The following is a 17739-nucleotide window of genomic DNA, read 5'->3' on the forward strand; positions in this document are numbered from 1 at the left end:
CAAGGAGCGCACGTCAACCCAAGCACCCCACCCACCCGCCCCTTCAACCACCGTCTGCCCCACCTGTGACCGAGACTGTGGGTCCCGCATTGGACTCGTCAGTCACCTGTGAACTCATTTTTAATGTGGAAGCAAGTCATCCTCGGTTCCGAGGGACTGCCTAAGAAGAAGAGGAGAATTTACGAATTTCGCTTCTAATGTTTTTCTCTCAAACATTCTCCACAATATTAATCTCTGTTCTTATCATGATAAGGGTTGAATTACTTTAGGTACTTCGCAATTAAATAGCGGGAAACAAACTTCATTGTACTCTCAATTTTTAATATCCTATTTCAAACATTTATACCAAATCAAAATTGTACATTATCAGTTTACTCAAAGTATTTTCTGTGTCTTTCTCAATAAACAAATAGTGGTTTCTTCTAAAGTAGCTTCCTGCAATTTTTATACATCATTACCTAACTCTTGTTTCTATTAACACTCCACTAAACATTTAAGAGGAAATCTATATTTACATTATTCCTGGAATCAGTTTGGGTGGAGCTAAGAAACAGCAAAAGGTGGAAAACATTGGTGGGAGTTGTGTGTAGGCCACCAAACAGTAGTGGTAATGTAGGGCACAGTATCAATCAAGAAATTAGAAGTGCATGTAACAAGGGCAATACGGTAATCATGGGGGATTTTAATCGACATATTGACTGGGCAAATCAAATTACCACTAATGGTGTGGAGGACGAATTCTTGGAATGCATGCGAGATGGTTTCCTGGATCAATATGTGGAGGAACCAACCAGGGAACAGGCTATTCTGGATCTGGTACTTTGTAATGAGAAAGGGCTAATCAATAATCTTGTGGTAAAGGGGCCTTTAGGGACAAGTGACCATAATATGATTGAATTTTACATTAAGTTTGAGAGTGATGTAGTCCAATCTGAAACTAAGGTATTCAATCTAAACAGAGGAAACTACAAGGGTATGAGGGACAAGTTGGCCATGGTAGATTGGGAGACTACACTAAAAGATATGAAGGTGGACATATAATGGCTAACATCAAGAAAATAATGCATAATTTGCAACAAACATATATTCCTTTAGGGCATAAAAACCCAAAAGGAAAAGTGATCCAACCATGGCTAACAAAGAAATTAAAGCTAGTATTAAGTCAAAGGAGGAAGCTTATAAAGTTGCCAGAAAAAGCGGTCAGCCTGAGGATTGGGATCTTTTTAGAAATCAGCAAAGGGGGACCAAGAAATTGATAAAGGGAAAATGGAATATGAGCACAAACTAGCGAAAAATATAAAAACGGATTGTAAAAGTTTCTATAGGTATGTGAAAAGGAAAAGACTGGCGAAGGTAAATGTAGGTCCTTTACAATCAGAGATGGGAGAGTTTATAATGGGGAATGAGGAAATGGCTGAGAAATTAAATAAATACTTTGTTTCTGTCTTCACGGAGGAAGACACAAAAAACCTCCCAGAAATATGAGAAAACCAAGGGTGTGGCGAGAATGAAGAACTTAAAGAAATTATTATTAGTAAAAAAACAGTACTAGCAAAATTAATGGGACTCAAAGTCAATAAATCTCAAGGACCGGGTAACCTACATCCTAGGGTTTTGAAAGAGGTGGTCATTGGGATAGTGGACGCATTGGTTGTCATCTTCCAAAATTCTATAGATTCTGGAATGGTTCCTGCAGATTGGAGGATAGCAAATGTAACCCCGCTATTTAAGAAAGGAGGGAGAGAGAAAACGGGCAACTACAGACCTGTTAGCCTCACATCAGTAGTTGGGAAGATGCTGGAATGCTGGAATCTATTATAAAGGATGCAATAACTGGGCACTTAGAAACTAATAGTAAGATTGGGCAGAGTCAACATGGATTTAGGAAAGGGAAATCCTGTTTGACAAACCTATTGGAGTTCTTTGAGGATGTAACTAGTGGAGTAGACAAAGGGGAACCGGTAGATGTGGTGTATTTGGATTTTCAGAAGGCCTTCGATAAGGTCCCATACAAAAGGTTGGTGAACAAAATTAGGGCACATGGAATTGGGGGTAATATACTGGCATGGATTGAGAATTGTTTAACAGACAGAAAACAAAGGGTAGGGATAAACAGGTCTTTTTCAGGATGGCAGGCTGTGACGAGTGGGGTACCGCAAGGATCGGTGCTTGGGCCCCAGCGATTCACAATCTATATCAATGATTTGGATGAGGGGACTAAATGTAACATTTCCAAATTTGCTGATGACACAAAGCTAGGTGGCAGTGTCAGTTGTGAAGAGGATGTGAAGAGGCTTCAAGGGGATCTCGACAGGCTCAGTGAGTGGGCGAGAACATAGCAGATGGATTATAATGTGGATAAATGTGAAGTTATCCACTTTGGTAGAAAAAACAGAAAGGCAGAGTATTTCCTAAACGGTAAAAGATTGGGGAATGCAGATGCTCAAAGGGACCTGGGTGTCCTTGTACATGAGTCACTGAAAGTGAATGTGCAGGTGCAGCAAGCCATTAGGAAGGCAAATGGTATGCTGGCCTTCATTACAAGAGGATTTAGGTACAGGAGTAAAGAAGTCTTACTCCAATTATACAGGGCCTTGGTGAGACCACACCTAGAGTACTGTGTACAATTTTGGCCTCCTTACCTAAGGAAGGATATACTTGCCATAGAGGGAGTGCAACGAAGGTTCACGAGATTGATTCCTGGGATGGCGGGACTGTCGTATGAGAAGAGATTGAGTAAACTAGGCCTGTATTCTCCCTCTCTCTCTATGAGAGAGGGGATCTCATTGAAACTTATAAAATTCTAACAGGACTAGACAGACTAGATGCAGGAAGGATGTTCCTGATGGCGGGGGAGTCCAGAACCAGGGGTCACAGTCTAAAGATAAGGCGTAAGCCATTTGGGACAGATGAGGAGGAATTTCTTCACCCAGAGAGTGGTGAACCTGTGGAATTCTCTACCACAGAAGGCAGTGGAGGCCAACTTATTAAATATATTCAAGAAGGAGTTAGATATATTTCTTAAGGCTAAAGGGATCAAGGGATATGGGGAGAAGGCAGGGCCAGGGTACTAAGTTTGGATGATCAGCCATGATCTCATTAAATGGCGGAGCAGGCTCGAGGGGCAGAATGGCCGACTCCTGCTCCTATCTTCTATGTTTCTATAAGCCTCCTCAAAGACTCTCCCTTCAGTCCTCCAATGCCTGACCATTGCCATTGATTCCCTACACCTTATAAACCACTCGGGAGATACCGCTCTACATTAGGTGTGCTATTTAAACGCAGGTAATTCCGGGTGTTTACATGGTACTGCTGCAAACCCAGGCATGTGTTGATTCAGCTGAAATATATTCTCTCCCAGATTTCATCATTTTTCTCCTATTTACATTCAATGTTTAAACATGAACTCGTGTAGCCTTTTTCAGATTCTCCACAAATCCCCTGATGCAAGGAGTTTACTTAAGTACTTCACTTGAGTACTGATGAATTCCAGTGAACTACTTAAAAAAAAAAATTCCCCGCACACACTGACCAAACTAACAACAGCTGCTTTGCGATATCTCAATAGAATCAGTGTCACACAAACAATGGCGGTCATGACACAACATTGGGGTCGTGACCTCCCCCGAATCGTTTTGAGGTCAAGTCAATGTGGCTTTAGGGGACCACCTCTAGTCTGCTCCCAGGAATCTCCGTTTCACCCCGTCCCCGCCGCCCCCCGTCCCCACCCATCAGTCTCTGGGATCGGCCTGTGCATTTCCTGGCTCGCCCTTCGGACTGGGTCAGTCGGCATCCCCCCCAATTCCCATCTCGGTCCCCTCGAAAGTTCCCCCTAAGGTGTGCGGCTGCGCACCGATCAGAAGGTCCCGCGCAGGCCGCTCACAAGAGATACCGCGCAGCAAATTTAAAGGGACCGCGCACAAAAAAAACATGAAGAGGGAACAGTGGTGTACTGCAGGGATCGGTGCTGGGTCCTTTGCTGTTTGTAGTGTACATTCATGATTTAGATATGAATGCAGGAGGTATGATCAGTGAGTTCGCAGATGACACGAAAATTGGTGGAGTGGTAAATAGCAAGGAGGGAAGCCTCAGGCTACAGGACGATATAGACGGGTTGGTTAGATGGGCAGAACAGTGGCAAATGGAACTTAACCCTGAAAAGTGTGAGGTGATGCATTTTGGAACGACTAACAAGACAAGACATATAAATTGGCCAGAAAAAGCAGTAAACCTGAGGATTGGGAGCAGTTTAGGATTCAACAAAGGAGGACAAAAGGATTAATTAAGAAAGGGAAAATAGAATATGAGCGTAAGCTTGCACGGAACATAAAAACTGACTGTAAAAGCTTTTATAGATATGTGAAGAGAAAAAGATTGGTGAAGTCAAGCGTAGGTCCATTGCAGTCAGAATCAGGGGAATTTATAATGGGGAACAAAGAAATGGCAGACCAACTAAATACATATTTTGGTTCTGTCCTCACAAAGGAGGACACAAATAAATCCCAGAAATGTCAGGGAACATAGGGTCTGATGAAGGGGAGGAACTGAAAGAAATCAGTATTTGTAAGGAAATGGTGTTAAGGAAATTGATGGGACTGAAGACCGATAAATCCCCAGGGCCTGATAATCTACATCCTAGGGTACTTAAGGAAGTGGCCCTAGAAATAGCAGATGCATTGCTGATCATCTTCCAACATTCGATGGAATCTGGAACAGTACCCCTGGATTGGAGGGTAGCTAATGTTACCCCACTATTCAAAAAAGGTAGTAGGGAGAAAATGGGGAATTACAGACTGGTAAGCCTGACATCGGTAGTGGGGAAAATGCTAGAGTCCATTATAAAGGATGTAATAGCTGAGCACTTGGAAAACAGTGACAGGATCGGACAAAGTCAACATGGATTTAAAAAAGGTAAATCGTGCTTCACTAATCTACTGGAATTTTTTGAGGATGTAACTGGTAAAATAGATAAGGGAGAACCAGTGGATGTGGTATATTTGGGCTTTCGATAAGGTCCCGCATAAGAGGTTAGCATGTAAAGTTAAGGCACATGGGATTGGGGGCAAGGTGTTGGCTTGGATAGAAAGCTGGTTGGCAGACAGAAAGCAAAGAGTTGGAATAAACGGGTCTTTTTCCGAGTGGCAGGCAGTGACTAGTGGGGTACCGCAGGGATCAGTCCTTGGACCCCAGCTATTCACAATATATATTAATGATCAAGACGAGGGAACTAGATGTAATATCTCCAAATTTGCAGACGAGACAAAGTTGGGTGGGCGTGTGTGCTGTGAGGAGGATGCTGAGAAACTCCAGGATGATTTGGACAGGTTGGGTGATTGGGCAGAAGCATGGCAGATGCAATATAACGTGGATAAATGTGAGGTTATCCACTTCAGTGGCAAAAACAGGAAGGCAGATTATTATCTGAATGGCAATAGATTGGGCGAAGGGGAAGTGCAACGAGACCTGGGTGTCCTTGTGCACCAGTCGCTGAAGGTAAGCATGCAGGTGCAGCAGGCGGTTAAGAGGGCAAATGGTATGTTGGCCTTTGTAGCGAGAGGGTTTGAGTACAGGAACAAGGATCTCTTGCTGCAGTTGTACAGGGCCTTGGTGAGGCCACATCTTGAGTATTGTGTGCAGGTTGGTCGCCTTATCTCAGGAAGGATGTTCTTGCCATGAAAGGAGTTCAGCGAAGATTCACCAGGCTGATACCTGGGATGGCAGGAATGACGTATGAGGAGAGATTGGGTCGATTGGGCTTGTACTCGCTGGAGTTTAGAAGAATGAGAGGGGATCTCATTGAAACTTATAACATTCTGACAGGACTGGACAGACTAGATGCAGGAAGGATGTTCCCGATGGTCGGGGAGTTCAGAACCAGGGGTCACAGTCTAAGGATAAAGGGTATGCCATTTAGGACAGAAATGAGGAGGAATTTCTTCACCCAGAGAGTGGTGAACCTGTGGAATTCTCTACCACAGAAGGCAGTAGAGGCCAATTCATTAAATATATTCAAGGAGGAGTTGGATATATTTCTTAAGGCTAAAGGGATCAAGGGGTATGGGGAGAAAGCAGGGACAGGGCACTGAATTTGGATGATCAGCCATGATCTGTTTGCCCTCCTGCCATCTGGGAGACGCTACAGATGCATTCGCACCCGTACGACCAGATTTAGGAACAGCTTCTTTCCCAGGGCTGTCATCCTACTGAACTCCACAAATAAGCTCTAAAGCCTGCACATCTGCCAATGCACTTTATTATGGTTATCACAGAATCCCCACAATGCAGATAGAGGCCATTTCGGCCCATCGAGCCTGCACCGACACATATCCCACCCTATCCCCGTAACCCCACGTATTTAATCCCCTAACACTAAGGGTCAATTTATCATAGCCAAATCAACCTAACCCGCACATCTTTGGGTTATGTTAATGTTTATTAATGTATTACATGTTTATGTTAATGTATTACAAGCCAAATGTATGTTGAATGTTTAAATGTCTTAATCTAAATGTACACTCTCGGGAGCCGCAAGCCTACATTTCGTTGTACTGCACTTGTGCATGAACAATGACAATAAAAGTTGATTTGATTTGATTTGATGATCACATTGAATGGCGGAGCAGGCTCGAGGGGCCGAATGGCCTACTCCTGCTCCTATCTTCTATGTTTCTAAGGGAATACACAATGAATGGTAGGACCCTAGGAAGGACAGAGGATCAGAGGGACCTTGGTGTGCATGTAAGATCCCTGACGGCAGCAGGACAGGTAGATAAGGTGGTTAAAAAGGCATACGGGATACTTATATTCTATGCCTCGGCTAATGAAGGCAAGAGCAGGGAGGTTATGATGGAGCTGTACAAAACGCTAGTTAGGCCACAGCTGGAATACTGTGTGCAGTTCTGGTCGCCACACTATAGGAAGGATGTGATTGCATTGGAGATGGTGCAGAGGAGATTCACCAGGATGTTACCTGGGCTGGAGCACTTCAGCTATGAAGAGAGACTGGATGGGCTGGGGTTGTTTTCCTTAGAGCAGAGAAGGCTGAGGGGGGACCTGATTGAGGTGTACAAAATTATGAGGGGCATAGATAGGGTAGATAGAAAGGAACTTTTCCCCTTAGTAGAGGGGTCAATAACCAGGGGGCATAGCTTCAAGGATAGGGGCAGGAGGTTTAGAGGGGATTTGAGGAAAAACTTTTTCACCCAGAGGGTGGTTGGAATCTGGAACTCACTGCCTGAAAGGGTGGTAGAGGCAGGAACCCTCACAACATTCAAGAAGCATTTAGATGAGCACTTGAAACGCCATAGCATACAAGGCTACGGACCAAGTGCTGGAAAATGGGATTAGAATCGACAGGGCTTGATGGCCGGCGCGGACACGATGGGCCTCTTTCTGTGCTGTATAACTCTATGACTCGATGACTCTATTGGTCCCCTCCCGTGCCAAGTCGGCCAAATCTCGAGTTCAACCCCCGCTGACCCCTCAGTCAGTCAAACCTAGTTCCACCACAGCTCACACATCTAACTCCACTGTTTAATTGGATGTTTAAGTTTAAGTGTAGTGTGTCTATGTTTGTAGACATATCCAAAAATCGTTCAAATTATTACAAATTGACACACTTCGAAAGCGTACACACGGATGTATAACAAAACCAAACAAGAGTACAACAGCTCTTTCCACAATACAAACATGTTGTTAGATGATCCTGCCTCAAATCATCTGCTGCTGAAACCCTTATCTGTGCCTCTTATCACTAGACTTGACGATTCCAACATTCTCCTGGCCAGCTTCCCATCTTCCAGCTACTATAAACTTCAGCTCATCCAAAACTCTGCTGCCTGTATCCTAACTCGCACCGAGTCCAGTTCACCCATCACCCGCTGTGCTCACTGCCCCGTGTCCTAACTCGCACCGAGTCCCGTTCACCCATCACCCGCTGTGCTCACTGCCCCGTGTCCTAACTCACACCCAGTCCCGTTCACCCATCACCCCGTGCTCACTGATCCGTGTCCTAACTCACACCCAGTCCCGTTCACCCATCACCCCCTGTGCTCACTGCCCCGTGTCCTAACTCGCACCGAGTCCCGTTCACCCATCACCCCGTGCTCACTGCCCCGTGTCCTAACTCGCACCGAGTCCCGTTCACCCATCACCCCCTCTGCTCACTGCCCCGTGTCCTAACTCGCACCGAGTCCCGTTCACCCATCACCCCCTGTGCTCGCTGACCTACATTGGCTCCTGGTCAGGCAACGCCTCGATTTTAAAATTCTCATTCTTGTTCTCAAATCTCTCCATGGCATCACCCCCTCCCTATCTCTGAAACCTCCTCCAGCCCCACAACCCTCCGAGACATTTGCGCTCTACCACTGGCAGCCGTGCCTTCAGCTGCCCAAGCCCTAAGCTCTGGAATTCCCTCCCTAAACCTCTCCACCTCTCTCTGCCTTCAAGACGTTCCATAAAACCTGCCTCTTTGACCAAGCTTTTGGTTACATAGAAACATAGAAGATAGGAGCAGGAGTAGGCCATTCAGCCCCTCGAGCCTGTTCTGCCATTCAATGAGATCATGGCTGATCATCCAAATTCAGTACCCTGTTCCTGCCTTCTCCCCATATCCCTTGATCCCTTTAGCCTTAAGAAATATATCCAACTCCTTCTTGAATATATTTAATGAATTGACCTCAACTGCCTTCTGTGGTAGAGAATTCCACAGGTTCACCATTCTCTGGGTGAAGAAATTCCTCCTCATCTCTGTCCTAAATGGCTTACCCCTTATCCTTAGACTGTGACCCCTGGTTCTGGACTCCCTGACCATCGGGAACATCCTTCCAGCATCTAGTCTGTCTAGTCCTGTTCGAATTTTATAAGTTTCGATGAGATCCCCTCTCATTATTCTAAACTCCAGCGAGTACAAGCCCAATCAACCCAATCTCTCCTCATACGTCATTCCTGCCATCCCAGGTATCTGCCTGGTGAATCTTCGCTGCACTCCCTCCATGGCAAGAACATCCTTCCTCAGATAAGGCGACCAAAACTGCACACAATACTCAAGGTGTGGTCTCACCAAGGCCCTGTACAACTGCAGCAAGACATCCTTGTTCCTGTACTCAAACCCTCTCGCTACGAAGGCCAACATACCATTTGCCTTCTTAACCGCCTGCTGCACCTGCATGCTTACCTTCAGCGACTGGTGCACAAGGACACCCAGGTCTCGTTGCACTTCCCCTTCTCCCAATCTATTGCCGTTCAGATAATAATTTGCCTTCCTGTTTTTCACACCAAAGTGGATAACCTCACATTTATCCACGTTATATTGCATCTGCCATGCTTCTGCCCAATCACCCAACCTGTCCAAATCATACTGGAGTTTCTCGGCATCCTCCTCACAGCGCACAGTTACCTGTCCTAATGTCTCATGCAGCTCGGGGGCAATATTTGTCTGATAATCGCTCCTGTGAAGTGTCTTGGGACAGGTTTTCTGTGTTGAAGGCGCGGTATAAATGCAAGTCGTTGCTCAGGGTGCAGCAACAACACAAGTTATAAGCAGACAGGGTTCCCAATACAGACCATAATGCCAATTTGGACACAGTGCACGTGTTATATTTAATTTAGATCCTTTACTGTAGAAAACCAGTGACATGAATTACCTTCCTAATAAAGCTGGGCAAATAGCAAATATATTGGGTGAAAAATATAATCAAAACAAAATGGGATTTAATCAAAAGGCACGAGCACAATCGCCTGTAAAACAACAACTGCTCGCCAAACAAGATTGCTCCCATTCCTATGATGGATTAATCATGAATCTGAACATTAAATGATTCAATCTCAATAATGGATAGATTTTTCAATTAGCCAAATATTAAATCCATTCCACACTTTTCATCAACTGTAATCAGGGTAAAACCATTTGGAAAATGTAGAAATGCTTTATAAACATCAAAGGAATCTCATTCCGATATCAAAGCCTTCCCGCAATCACCTCTGGTTATTTAGCCCATTAACGTAATAGTTTCGTAGCTATAAGACATTTAGAAAAGTTCAACCAATTCCAGGAATATGGTGGGAATATCAGGGCGGCTCATTTCACAGCAACACAGCTTATTTTGCACTCTCTTTAACCCTTTAGGGACTGAGGCAGCATAGAAACATAGAAGATAGGAGCAGGAGTCGGCCATTCGGCCCCTCGAGCCTGCTCCACCATTCAATGAGATCATGGCTGATCATCCAAATTCAGTACCCGGTCCCTGCTTTCTCCCCATATCCCTTGATCCCTTTAGCCTTAAGAAATATATCTAACTCCTTCTTGAATATATTTAACGAATTGGCTTCTACTGCCTTCTGTGGTAGAGAATTCCACAGGTTCACCACTCTCTGGGTGAAGAAATTCCTCCTCATCTCAGTCCTAAATGGCTTACCCCTTATCCTTAGACTGTGACCCCTGGTTCTGGACTCCCCGCCATCGGGAACAGCCTTCCTGCATCTAGTCTGTCTAGTCCTGTTAGAATTTTATAAGTTTCAATGAGATCCCCTCTCATTCTTCTAAACTCCAGCGAGTACAAGCCCAATCGACCCAATCTCTCCTCATACGTCATTCCTGCCATCCCAGGTATCAGTCTGGTGAATCTTCGCTGAACTCTCTCCATGGCAAGAACATCCTTCCTCAGATAAGATGACCAAAACTGCACACATATCTGCCCAGATGCAGGATGAGGACCGGGCTCAGGCGAGCAGATTGCTGAATTTGCTATTTTTAAAAAGACGGCGTGAGTTTGCAAAGAATTGGTCAACTTAAATACAATAAAGAACTGGAATTTTGTTGTTCAGTTATCAAAATTAACCCCTCCTGCCCCCTCAAAAAAATCTGAACAGGTGGCCACCAATGTTCCCTCTAGTTTTTTGGGGGCCTGCGTAGACCCTTTAACCGGCTGCGCGGGTCATTCAAAATTCCGTGCACACGTGGTTTATCCATTTAAAAGCTGGCTCACCGGCTGCATGGGACGTCTAGAGCGTTGCGCGGCCGTGCAGCTTATTGGGAGCACTGGTGGCCACCTTGGGAATATAGGAACAAGAGGAGGCCCATTCCACCCCTCGAGCCTGTTCTGCCATTCAACGAGATCATGGCTGATCTGTACCAGCTTATTCACCAACTCAAGAGAACAAACATCTCAGAACATTTAGTATAGTGTATTCGCTGCTCACGATGTGGTCTCCTCTACATTGGGGAGACCAAACGCAGATAGGGTGACCGCTTTGCGGAACACCTCCGTTCAGTCTGTAAAGGTGATCCCGAGCTTCCGGTCGCCTGTCACTTTAATTCTCCGCTCCACTCCCACTCAGACCTCTCCACCCTCGGCCTCTTACACTGTTCCAATGAAGCTCAACGTAAGCTCGAGGAACAGCACCTCATCTTTCGATTAGGCACTTTACAGCCTTACGGACTCAACATTGAGAGCAACAATTCCAGACTATAACCCCTGCCCACATTTTTTCCACATGGCAGCTGTTGATGATCCTGCCATCCCCATTTGCAACATTTAACCACTCCTGCCTTCAACCTGATCACAGACTGTTCCTTTTGTTCTTTCTTCCCCTCCCACTGTCCCTGCCTCTGCACCTGCTGAAAACCTCTAACTTTTTCCAGTTCTGACAAAGGGTCAGCAAGAAGCAAATCTCACTGCATCTTCCTGGCAGTTTCCACGCCCCCCCTGCCCCGCCCCCGAGATTTCTCCAACCAGCGACAATGGAGTATGAATATTGGCCCAGAAATTCGGGTCGGAGGCTTCCTGCGGGTGCAAGCCTCCGACCTGCACTTACCTAGCGCGCCGGCCGTTGAGCTGTGGGCCCTAGTGGGATTCTGATCCTGGGCCTCCTCCAACTGCCGGCGCGCAGTGCTCGCGTATCCCAGGGGCGCAGTTAGTTCGATGCGTCCCCTGGGATTACGTGGGCCATGGGGAGCCAATGGTAACAGGGAATGCTTCATTCATAGATTTGACAGGAAGACCTGTCAAATCTATGAATACAATTCAGCCCCAAAACCTAACTAAAACTTCAAATACAATTTTTTTTAAAAATCACATTTTTAAAATAACTATAAATTACATAAAATAACTATTTTAAACAATAATTTAAATTTTTGAAAAAATTAATTACATTTTCTAACGGGGCTAAAAATAAACTTACCTTTCTTCAAAGTATTTAAAAATAATAAACCTGTGGAAAAAATGTTTTAATTTTACTTAATTCACCACTTACCTTGTTAAAAGTAGGCCTTGCGACTGCTTTTTAAAAGCGTAGCTCCTGGAGACTTACCCTCCCGGAGAAACCTGGAAAAAAAACGGAAGTTCCAGGCGTACGCGCTGCCTCTCCGGCGCACATGTTCGACCTGTGAACCCCTTCCTTTAAGGGAACGGAAGTTCCGGTTTCCTGCGCATGCGCAGTGCATGCACGAAACCGGCACTTTCGTTGGGCCTACGCTTGAGTACCCAGCGCGTACTCACCCGTGGGGACCCGAAGTTCTGGCCCATTAACTCTCTACTACATCTCAGCTTGGAACCCAGTCGGGTTTGGTGGCCAATGTGCTACCATTAGGGGCTGCTCTCCATTACTTATAACAAAAATGTGTTCTGCAGGCATTTTCCATCTATCTGAACTACTGTAAGCTGCACCCAAAATTCTTTTTTATTTTTTTATTTAAAAAGAACTAGTGCCAGGCCATAATCAAGGCTATCAGTTTGTGGTTTCCATGGAGCATAGATGGAACCACAGAATGAGATTCCCAAAGCACCAGTGAAAATCCTAGAAGATCTCATAATCCTATGTAATAAATCAGAATTGACTTATTCAACAACCCTAAATGGAACCTGATGGAACCGTGATTAACCAAAACATCCGCAAAATCCCAAGCAAATTTCAGAAGCCCATGCAAAATAACACAGAATCTGACTGCCAAATGGTGGCCCTCAATATGGAGTTTCATACCAGTAAAGAAAGACTTGCATTTCTCCAGCACCTTTCACGACCTCAGGACGTCCCAAAGCACTTTACAGGCAATGAAGTGCTTTTGAAGGGCGGTCGCTGTTATAATGTAGGGAAACGCAACAGCTGATTTGCGCACAGCAAGCTCCCACAAAGAGCAATGTGATAAGAACCAGAGAATCCGGTTTAGTGATGTTGATTGAGGGATAAATGTTGGCCAGCAAACTGTACAGCACCAAATTGTTGATAAACAGGAAACTTAAAGACTCTCAACTCTGGCCAATTACAAAGACAAAATAATTTTTTGCAAAAACAAAAACAAAAAAGGAGCAACATTAACTGATTTTTATGACAGTGCAGAGTGCAGGGCAGTGACAAGTTTGAAGACAGCACTGAAGATGAAGAGAAAATTAGTGATCAGGTGACACCGAGCTTAAAATGCTGTAGATTGCAAGAGGGTGGAGAGACTGAGGGATAGAAGCAGTTCACCAGTTCTGGTGTCAGCCGTGGCTCAGTGGGCAGCACTCTCGGCTCTGAGTCAGAAGGTCGTGAGTTCAAGCCCCACTCCAGAGACTTGAGCACAAAATCCCGACTGACACTCCAGTGCAGTACTGAGGGAGCGCTGCACTGTCGGAGGGGCAGTACTGAGGGAGCGCCGCACTGTCGGAGGGGCAGTACTGAGGGAGCGCCGCACTGTCGGAGGGGCAGTACTGAGGGAGCGCCGCACTGTCGGAGGGGCAGTACTGAGGGAGCGCCGCACTGTCGGAGGGGCAGTACTGAGGGAGCGCCGCACTGTCGGAGGGGCAGTACTGAGGGAGCGCCGCACTGTCGGAGGGACAGTACTGAGGGAGCGCTGCACTGTCGGAGGGGCAGTACTGAGGGAGCGCTGCACTGTCGGAGGGGCAGTACTGAGGGAGTGCTGTACTGTCGGAGGGGAAGTACTGATGGAGCGCTGCACTGTTGGAGGGACAGTACTGTCGGAGGGTCAGTACTGAGGGAGTGCTGCACTGCTGGAGGGGCAGTACTGAGGGAGCGCCGCACTGTCGGAGGGGGCAGTACTGAGGGAGGGCCGCACTGTCGGATGGGCCAGTACTGAGGGAGCGCTGCATTGTCGGAGGGTCAGTACTGAGGGAGCGCTGCACTGCTGGAGGGGCAGTACTGAGGGAGCGCTGCACTGTCGGAGGGGCAGTACTGAGGGAGCGCTGCACTGTCGGAGGGGCAGTACTGAGGGAGGGCCGCACTGTCGGAGGGGCAGTACTGAGGGAGGGCCGCACTGTCGGAGGGGCAGTACTGAGGGAGCGCTGCACTGTTGGAGGTGCCGTCTTTCGGATAAGAAGTTAAACCGAGGCCCCTTCTGTCCTCTCAGGTGGATGTAAAAGGTTCCACTGCACTATTCAAAGAGCAGGGGCGTTCTCCCCGGTGTCATAGCAAATATCTATCCCTCAACTAACACCTGAAACTGATCATCTGACCATTACCTTATTGCTGTTTATGGGCGCTTGCTGTGCGCAAATTGGCAGCTGTTATTCCTATATTACAACTGTGACTACACGTCAAAAGTACTTCATTAGCTGTGAAGCACTTTCGGACATCCTGAGGCCATGAAAAGTGCTATAGAAATGCAAGTTCTTTCTTTATTTTCTGGGAGGTAATTAACAAGACATCTTCCCTCTTATTTCTGCTCCAACACATGCTGATAACTCCCCTGGCTGGAGAGTCTAGAACCAGGGGTCACAGTCTCAGGATAAGGGGTCGGCCACTTAGGACTGAGAGGAGGAGGAATTTCTTCACTCAGAGGGTTGTGAATCTTTGGAATCCTCTACCCCAGAGGGCTGTGGAGGCTCAGTTGTTGAGTATATTCAAGGCTGAGAGCGACAGATTTTTGGGAACTAAGGGGAATTAAGGGATATGGGGGTCAGGCGGGAAAGTGGAGTTGAGGTTGAAGATCAGCCATGATCTTATTGAATGGCGGAGCAGGCTCGAGGGGCCGAATGGCTGACTCCTGCTCCTATTTCTTAAGTTCTTGTGAAAGGTTAACCCAATGTCCTATTTTCAGTGCAAGGCCCCACCCAAGGTTACAAAAGGCATTAGATGAGGCACTAAGCTCATGGTCTACAGAGCAGCAGTGATACCCGCCCTGCTGTATGCCTCAGAGACATGGACCATGTACAGCAGGCACCTCAAAGCACTGGAGAGGTACCACCAACGCTGCCTCCGCAAGATCCTGCAAATCCATTGGCAGGATAGGCGCACCAACGTCAGTGTTCTTGCTCAGGCCAACATCCCCAGCATTGAAGCTTTGACCACGCTCAATCAGCTCCGATGGCCGGGTCACATCGTCCGCATGCCTGATACAAGATTCCCAAAGTAAGCGCTCTACTCGGAGCTCCGACACGGCAAGAGAGCCCCAGGTGGGCAGAGGAAATGCTTCAAGGACACTCTCAAAGCCTCCTTGAAAAAGTGTAACAACCCCACCAACACCTGGGAATCCTGGCCCAAGACCGCACAAAGTGGAGGAGAAGCATCGGGAAGGCGCCGAACACTTCGAGTCTCTTCGCCGGGAGCAAGCGGAAGCCAAGCGCAGGCAACGCAAGGAGCGCACGTCAACCCAAGCACCCCACCCACCCGCCCCTCCAACCACCGTCTGCCCCACCTGTGACAGAGACTGTAGGTCCCGCATTGGACTCATCAGTCACCTGCGAACTCATTTTTAATGTGGAAGCAAGTCATCCTCGGTTCCCGAGGGACTGCCTAAGAAGAAGAAGAGTGAGTAGCCCATGCCAAGCTTGGGTCTGTAGGAGGAAGAGAAGATTCAGGGAAATAAGGCAATCCATCAAATTATTAGTCTTATAGCAAAATACTGCGGATGCTGGAAATCCGAAATAACAACAGAAAATGCTGGAAAAACTCAGCAGGCCAGGCAACATCCGTGGAGAGAGAAATAGAGTCAACGTTTCAGGTCGAAACCCTTCGTCAGGACTGAGAAACACAGGAAATGAAACAGATTAAAAGGCCAGTTTGGGGGCTGGGAAATGGGGATGAAAGAACAAAAGAGAAGTGAAGAGGTATTCAAAACCAGACGAGATGGTGATAGGACTAGTGGAGACAAAAGACGGCTGTAGATTAGGTGTGAAATGCGCTGGCAGAATGGGAGACAGCTGCCATGTGGGAGAGAAAAAGGGGGAAGGGCCAAAACAAAGGTGTGGATAAAAAATATATATAAAAAATGTAATAGGGGCCGAGGTTATGATCTGAAATTGTTGAACTCGATATTGAGTCCAGAGGGCTGTAAAGTGCCTAATCGGAAGATGAGGTGCTGTTCCTCGAGCTTACACTGAGCTTCAGTGGAACAATGCAAGAGGCCGAGTACAGTGAGGTCTGAGTGGGAATGGGGCGGTGAATTAAAATGACAGGCGACCGGAAGCTCGGGGTCCCCCTTATGGACTGAACGGAGGTGTTCCGCAAAATGGTCACCCAATCTGCGTTTGTTCTCCCCAATGTAGAGGAGACCACATCGTGAGCAGCGAATACAGTATACTAGATTGCAAGAAGTACAAGTAAATCGCTGTTTCACCTGGAAGGGGTGTTTGGGGCCCTGGACAGTGGGAAGGGGGGAGGTATAAGGGCAGGTGTTGTATCTCCTGCGCTTGCACGGGAAGGTGCCGGGCGAAGGGGTGCTGGGGGTGGTAGAGGAGTGGACTAGGGTGTCTCGGAGGGAGTGGTCCCTACGGAATGCTGAAAGGGGAGGGGTACTCTTGCTCTTGCATTGTTCCACGGAAACCCAGCGTAAGCTCGAGGAACAGCACCTCATCTTCCGATTAGGCACTTTACAGCCTTCCGGACTCAATAGCGAGTTCAACAATTTCACATCATAACCTCGGCCCCCATTACATTTTTAAATATATTTTTTATCCACACCTTTGTTTTGTTTTTTTCTCTCCCACATGGCAGCTGTCTCCCATTCTGCCAGCGCATTTCACACCTAATCTAGAGCCGTCTTTTGTCTCTCCACTAGTCCCATCACCATCTCGTCTGGTTTTGAATACCTCTTAATGTCTCTTCACGTCTCTTTTGTTCTTTCATCCCCATTTCCGAGCCCCCAAACTGGCCTTTTAATCGGTTTCATTTCCTGTATTTTTTCAGTCCTGACGAAGGGTTTCGACCCGAAACGTTAACTCTGTTTCTCTCTCCATGGATGTTGCCTGGCCTGCTGAGTCTTTCCAGCATTTTCTGTTCTTATTTCAAATTATTAGTCTTGATACCTAATCATGCTGATGCTTACCGATAAATCCCAACTGGGAAAATTCCAGGATCATCCACTCTTCAGATGGCTGCTGCAGTGCAAAATTCTTCATTGTGCTTAAATAATTGGGTCTCACCACGATATCATCTTCCAACTATCGGGGAAAAGGAAACAGAAACACCCCCTTCAGTAAATAAATAACCTTGTTGTAGCTGCCTCGCTCAACAGCTTTTATACGCTGCAGTTTAAAGCTGTAAAGCAATTAAGATGTTAACACGATTTCAATAAATTAAAAAAAAACCTGCTGGCATAGACCCGCTGGGCTGAATGTAAAATTCGATGTAATTCATTGTGTTTGTGTGTGCGAGTGTATAAGTGTATGCGTCAGTGTATGTGTGAGAGATAAAAATGTGGTTTAAAAAAAATTTGTTTATGGGATGTGGGCGTCGCTGGCAAGGCCAGCATTTACTGCCCATCCCTAATTGCCCTCGAGAAGGTGGTGCTGAGCCGCCTTCTTGAAC

General features: G+C 46.6%; 1 protein-coding gene across 1 annotated transcript in view; it reads right to left on the reverse strand.

Moving 5' to 3' along the window:
* mgat4b (alpha-1,3-mannosyl-glycoprotein 4-beta-N-acetylglucosaminyltransferase B) overlaps positions 1-17739 on the reverse strand; it is a 373057-nt gene that overhangs the window by 76393 nt on the left and 278925 nt on the right. Inside the window, exon 8 of the mRNA XM_085996041.1 lies at positions 17258-17372. Coding sequence (XP_085852167.1) covers positions 17258-17372 — 115 coding nt within the window. The remainder of the gene's footprint in view (positions 1-17257; positions 17373-17739) is intronic.

This window comes from Somniosus microcephalus, chromosome 8 (genome assembly GCF_052327205.1).
Source record: "Somniosus microcephalus isolate GS21.2 chromosome 8, FLI_Smic_1.0, whole genome shotgun sequence".
NCBI classification, from domain to species: domain Eukaryota; kingdom Metazoa; phylum Chordata; class Chondrichthyes; order Squaliformes; family Somniosidae; genus Somniosus; species Somniosus microcephalus.